Genomic DNA, 6,871 nt, shown 5'->3' on the forward strand with positions numbered 1-6,871 from the left:
GGTCCCAAGTATAAATAGTTTCAGAGATTTTCTAGGTGATTCTAATGTACAGTTAAGATTGAGAACCACTGGGTTAGGAGATCTGGATTTCAATAATTATTATTTTGGCACCTGTTGCTTGAGGAGCCAGATAATTCACTGTTACATAGTAAGTTGCTTACTGGGTGGGGCAGTCTTAGAGTAATGGTGATTGCTGAGAATAATGAATTGGTTAGTACTCAGGTTTTTATTTCTCCTTCCTCTTCCTGTCACTTTCCTCAAATGCTATAGAAAGATGATAAAAGATTACTGAAAGACACTGTTATGTCTGGGTATTTCCTTTTCAAAGCACTGGTTAGTGCCGGAAGTTCTTGAAGAGTTGCCGTGTATTTTACTACAGGTGGAATGAGGTACCATCTCCTATCTCCAGAGGACCGAGAAGAACTTGTAGATGGCACAAGACCTAGAAGAAAGAAACATGACTACCGCATAGCGCTATTTGGAGGCTCTCAACCACAGTCTTGTAGATATTTTAACCCAAAGGTAACTAATTTTTATTCTTGTTTTTTGTTGTTTTTGAAATCACTGAACCATAAGACACTAACCACAAGGAGTAGTAACTCATACCTTTAAAGATGTTAGTTTATGGTGTTCTTTCACATACCTTATGAGATACATAGATCATTTTACAGGTAAGGAAATCAGGCTTAGTCACATTCCAAATGTTTTTCCTTAATTGTTCTGGAATGCTGCATGGTAACCACTGTCAAAAAGGGAAGCTAGTTCTACTGACTTCTTTTTGTCAGCAGCTCCTTGCATTCATACAACTTCTTCCTTTCCTTATTTACCATTTTCAATGAAAATTGCTTCTGGGGCTATATTTGTTTGTTTTTTCTCCTTAGTAATTTTAATATGAAATAATGCATATTTTAGAATATTTGGAAAACCTACAAAACCACAAAGAAAAAAGATTAAATGACCTTTATTTGAACCATTTAGAAATGATCACCAAGTTTAGTGAACTTTTCATTATATTATGCCAATTGGGTCAAGAGAGCTTGAGTCATAGGTATAAAATACAAATTTTTTTCAATAGATCATTACTTACACCCTTTTGAGATATTTCTACTCCTTGTTTCTTAGACCTGTGTGTTTTGGCTGTAGGAGAAAGGATACCATATTTTTCTGGTACTATATGTATTGCTGGGGAAGAGCAAACACCACAATTCTAAAGGATAACACCCTAGACTTGCAAGGTGGTATCCATAAGTGGTGCTGAATCCAAACACATAATGATCTTTTTTTTTTTTTTTTAATTGAGTGAGAGAATCCAGAAAGGTGGAATCCAGGAGAGGAAAGCAGCTTCCACACTGAGTAGAAGGGAATAGAGAGAGAGATGGAGTTTGGGAGGAGAAGACAGGCTTCCACGAAGGAAGTATTCATGGAAGGGGACTCCAGAGGGAAAATCCAAGATAGAGAAAAACAGCTTCCACGAGCACAAGAGTGTTTGTGGAAGGGGATCCAAACATGGAGTCCCACACATAATGATTTCTTTCATCATTTTGCAAACCGATTTTTGGTTGGCTAGATACCTGATGAGACCCAGAGCATTATTTTAAACCTACATCCGTCTAGATAAACCACTAGTGACTGCTCAAGACTTGACAAAAACTGACCTTAGGCTTTCTCTCCTAAAAGGTATAATGGACAGTAAAATGAACTGCTTGAAATTCTATCAAGTTAGAACACTTTCCTTCATATTGTCCTTCAAAACAATTCCTGAGGGGGTGCTACAATGCTTTTGCCACTCATTATTGGCTATTACTATCAAAAGTGAACCAAACCCAGGCCTCTCAAATTTGTTAGCTGATGTATAGTGAACACTTCTGTGAAAGCATAGTCCTGATTGAGGTGGAAAGATAGTGAATTAGGTGAAGGGCTACTGGATAAGGACTGTCATTAACCTATTTGGGTATTTTGTGCCTTTGAAACCTCTGTAAGCCCAGCCCAGTCTTGCATTTACATGCTACATTATTGGTTGAAGGCATGCTGTATTTGTGGCTTGGCAGGTCAGGTAAAATTGTTAAAGATGGACTAATGACATGGTCACCTGGTTTCCTTGGTGTCAGACATTTACCATCAGAGCCTCGTGGCCAGCTGGGAATTGTCTACTGAAAGAATGATACCTGTATAAAGGAGGTTGGCCTTGCTCCAGAATTTGGGGCATGCTCCGATTATATCGAGACATGCCTCAAGCTAATGCCCCAGGGTCACGGCAGCTGAGCCATAATACTATAGCCTGTTCCACCTAGAAATATTTCTCCTCAGCCAGGCTCAGTGACTCACGCCTGTAATCCCAGCACTTTGGGAGGCTGAGGCGGGTGGATCACAAGGTCTTGGAGTTCAAGACCAGCCTGGCTAAGATGGTGAAACCCTGTCTCTACTAAAAATACAAAAAAATTAGCCAGGCATGGTGGTGGGCACCTGTAATCCCAGCTATTTGGGAGACTGAGGCAGAGAATTGCTTGAACCCAGGAGGTGGAGGTTGCAGTCAGCCAAGATCGCACTACTGCACTCTGGCGTGGGCAACAGAGTTAGACTCTGTCTCAAGAAAAAAAGAGAAATATTTCTCCTACTCTAGATTTTACTTGTAACTGATAGCTTTTCGATTTACCCAGAAGTGTAATAACCATATGCCATCTCTAATATGTAGGAGTGCTTGGGAGCAGCAAGCTGTCCTTCATTTCCAAGAGGTTATACCAACATGCTATAGATCAGGGCTTCACAAACTTTTCTATAAAGGGCCAGAGTAAATATTTTCAGCTTTGCAGGCCATCCATTCTCTTACCCAGTAGCAAGACCGCCGCCATAAACAATACATAAGCAAATGGTCATGACTGCGTTTCAATAAGACTTTATTTACAGGCCAGGTGCGGTAGCTCATGGCTGTAATCCCTGTACTTTGGGAATCCGAGGTGGGTAGATCACCTGAGGTCAGGAGTTCTAGACCAGCCTAGCCAACATGGTAAAACTCTGTCTCTACTAAAAATACAAAAAAATTAGCTAGTCATGGCAGTGCGTGTGTGTAATCTCAGCTACTCAAGATGCTGAGGTAGGAGAATCACTTGAACCTGGGAGGTGACTTGGTTTACAAAACCAGCTAGGGGGCCAGATTTGGCCTTCAGGCCATAGTTGGCCAACCTCTGCTCTAGACCTGAGAACATCTAGGGACTTCGATGCAATCAGCACTGTATTCTAGGCTAACTTATCTTCTGTCCTGTCAAGCACATTTCTTACCAAGACATATAGGATCCTTTCCATTTTCTGGTCTCCAGAACTGGTTAGCATTATGTGTATCAACATAGGAGACTAGTATGTGACCTTGGGAAGGTGAGATGGTCCAGGATGCCTGCAGCTTAGATTATGGCATGGAGCTAACGAGTCAAGGGATCCTTGAAGTCAGACCATGCCATTTAAAAATTTTCCCTGCCAGCTGAAAAGATATTCAATCTAATGGTCTGGGTAGATAGAAACAGAAATATGCATTAGCAAAAGTGTTAGCTATATGCCAGGTTTTTCTGGTTATATTAATCTGATCCAGTAAGAAGACCACATCTGGTCCTGTTGCAAAAAAGTTACCAGTCTCAGCAGTTACTCCAAGGCAGCAGTTCCTCTTATATTTTGGTAGAGACGGCTTCCATCAGCTTCTCTTTCTTTCTTTTTTATTTTTTTTTTAGATGGAGTTTCGCTCTTGTTGCCCAGGCTGGAGTGCAATGGCACGATCTCAACTCACCGCAACCTCCGCCTCCTGGGTTCAGGCAATTCTCCTGCCTCAGCCTCCTGAGTAGCTGGGATTACAGGCATGTGCCACCATGCCCAGCTAATTTTTTGTATTTTTAGTAGAGACGGGGTTTCACCATGTTGACCAGGATGGTCTCGATCTCTTGACCTCGTGATCCACCCGCCTCGGCCTCCCAAAGTGCTGGGATTACAGGCGTGAGCCACCGCGCCTGGCCCAGCTTCTCTTTCTTACATAGCACTTAACACCATAACCCATAGAGCAAAATCTGCCGCCAGATAGCAAAATCACCTCAACAAGGATGGAGGATCATTTAGATTGGTTAATCACCATCATATTTGGACTGTCCCTATTGGGTGGCTCTTGGCTCAGATATTGATTTCTGGCCTATTCCTTCATCTCCAGAATATAGGTTGTTGTTTTTTTTACCTGAAGAAATCTGGCTTTTTCAATAGAAGACTGGGTGACTAGCAGGTGCCATGAGAATTCATGGTCTCTGTAATATCCAGTAAGCACAGTGTCCTCACTGTAAGGACACTGGCAATGGCTATTTGTTTTTTAATTTTTCAGGATTCTTTTGAGTGAAGAACATGAAAATGATAAACTTTTTTTTTTTCCAAGCAAAAACTGAAATGATAGTTTTAAATTGTAATGTGAGGCCAGGCGCAGTGGCTCACACCTGTAATCCCAGCACTTTGGGAAGCCAAGGTGGGTGGATCACCTGAGGTCAGGAGTTCGAGACCAGCCTAGGCAACATGGTAAAACCCCATCTCTACTAAAACTACAAAAAATTAGCTGGGCATGGTGGCAGGCGCCTGTAATCTCAGCTACCTGGGAGGCTGAGGCAGGAGAATCACTTGAATCTGAGAGGCGGAGGTTGCAGTGAGCCAAGATCGTACCAGTGCACTCCAGCCTGAGCAACAAGAGAACAGCAACCAAAAAAACAAAACAAAAAAATTGTAATTCTAAAAACCACAGCTTTCAGGTATTAATAATGATTACGCCCAATTTGTTTCCCAAAGCCTAACTATGGTGTTGATTTTGGCAGTTAAAAAGCAATTAAGACAAGTGTTGGTGAAAAATATTTTATTTTAAAATAAAGTAGACAGCTGTTTTGATGTACAGATGGGCAAGAAGAATTCCAATTTCATTTAGGAGGCAGGGAGCACTGTTCCTAGAATAAAGCAAATGTGAGATGACTCTTAGCACTTTATTTTTAGTCTGTAGTTCTAATTCTTTCCTTGATTTTTTTTTTTTATTGGACAGTTGAAAAGAGATGGATATTCTACACGAGCCTGGAAGTGAGACTGTAACTTCAAAATTCTCATTTGTTGTCTTGCCTTGCTCTTATAAATGACTCATTCCTAATTGCACTTTGAAAATTTATGGAAAAATTCAAATAATTGAGGAATGAACTACCAATAAAAACATTTTCATTCCATCAATTATAGTTCTTGTATTTTATTGGTGACAGGAGGCAAATATTTGTTTTTATTGATGACTAAAAAGTTTTAGCAAAGAAAAATCTTAATTTTTTTGAATATTAGCAGAAAAAGAAAGCTTGGGTTGCTATATTGAATTGAAATGATATTTTTCTTGTTATCATCCTTTTATAAAGCCTGTCGAGCTGCCCCTTCCCATCCTGTATCTGTTTTTAAATTCTCAAGTGCTTAGTAATTTCTAAAAGTTATGTATTCAGTGTTCTATTTATACTAGTATTGGTGTTCTTAATTTGTAGCATGGTAATGTCTTATGATATTGATACCTAAATAAAAGTTGACTTAAGTGACCAGTTTTTATTTGGATTCCTCCGGCCAGTGAAATGATCAACTGGGGCTTTGTAAGGATCTTGGCTTCATATGGTGGAGAAATGGGAGACTATCCCCTGGAGAAAAGGGGACTCTGTCTATTCCCTTCCAACAATAAACTAGTAGTAGGAATAGCAGGGCGATGGCCAGAGCCTGTAAATTACTCACGCAGAAAACCATATGGCACCCTTTTCATGGAACGACCAGGATAAGAAGGTTTATACTGAGGTATATTTGCATATTTAGAACTCTAAGGTAAACTCATCACTGAGCTTGGTGCCTGGCGCAGGATGAGTATGTAAGTTTATAAGGATGAATGAACCAATATAACTTTATATAATTTTCTCAGTTAGTTTTATAAGACTGGATCTAAGGCTGGGCATGGTGGCTCACGCCTGTAATCCAAGCACTTTGAAGGCCAAGGCAGCCAGATCACCTGAGGTCGGTAGTTCAAGACCAGCCTGACCAACATGGTGAAACCCATCTTAAAAAAAAAAAAAAGACTGGATCTAAATATAGAGGGGTATAAATAAAAGAAAAAGAAGTTATTTTTTTAACTTGGGACACATTTTCCTGTCAGAAATATTTTATATTAAAGGTATTGCAGTGCCTGTATCATAGCCACCTTCCCTCTTAAACAGGTCCTCACTAAGGAGGAAACAGTCTCACCCTGTGATCATGGCGGAAATCAGCAGTTATAAACTGGTATGATTTTAAAAGATCATGTCCATAAACGAAGTGTAAACCTTTAAAGGAAAATGGTGTTAAATTTTTAAAAATTGAGAATTTTATAACAGGATATCAGTAGTGTTTGTCACTAGCAAAGAGTTCTAGAAGTACTACACAGAAGTAAAAATGCTACAATGATCAGAAAGAAGCACTTACAGGAAGAAAATATCTAAAATAGACAGCAATCGGACGTCTAGTTGCAAGCCCCAGCAACTGACATTGTTGAGATGCAAGTGTGGGTCATCATGAGTATCCCTTAAGCTTTCTTAATTGTCAGCATCATGGGCACCCAGGGATAAAAATCAGGCCGGGCGCGGTGGCTCACGCCTGTAATCCCAACACTTTGGGAGGCCGAGGCGGGTGGATCACGAGGTCAAGAGATCGAGACCATCCTGCTCAACATGGTGAAACCCTGTCTCTACTAAAAATACAAAAAAAAAAGCTGGGCATGGTGGCGCGTGCCTGTAATCCCAGCTACTCAGGAGGCTGAGGCAGGAGAATTGCCTGAACCCAGGAGGCGGAGGTTGCGGTGAGCCGAGATCGTGCCATTGCACTC

The 6,871-nt window shown here is 40.6% G+C and overlaps 1 protein-coding gene across 4 annotated transcripts in view; it reads left to right on the forward strand.

Annotated features, from left to right (window-relative positions):
- The window catches only part of KLHL7 (kelch like family member 7), a 75,597-nt gene that overhangs the window by 49,692 nt on the left and 19,034 nt on the right, over positions 1-6,871 (forward strand). For all 4 annotated transcript variants that reach the window (XM_017526979.1, XM_017526980.2, XM_017526981.2 and 1 more), the window contains one exon: positions 380-522. In XM_017526979.1, coding sequence (XP_017382468.1) covers positions 380-522 — 143 coding nt within the window. The remainder of the gene's footprint in view (positions 1-379; positions 523-6,871) is intronic.

This window comes from Cebus imitator, unplaced genomic scaffold, assembly GCF_001604975.1.
Source record: "Cebus imitator isolate Cc_AM_T3 unplaced genomic scaffold, Cebus_imitator-1.0 Scaffold45, whole genome shotgun sequence".
NCBI lineage: Eukaryota > Metazoa > Chordata > Mammalia > Primates > Cebidae > Cebus > Cebus imitator.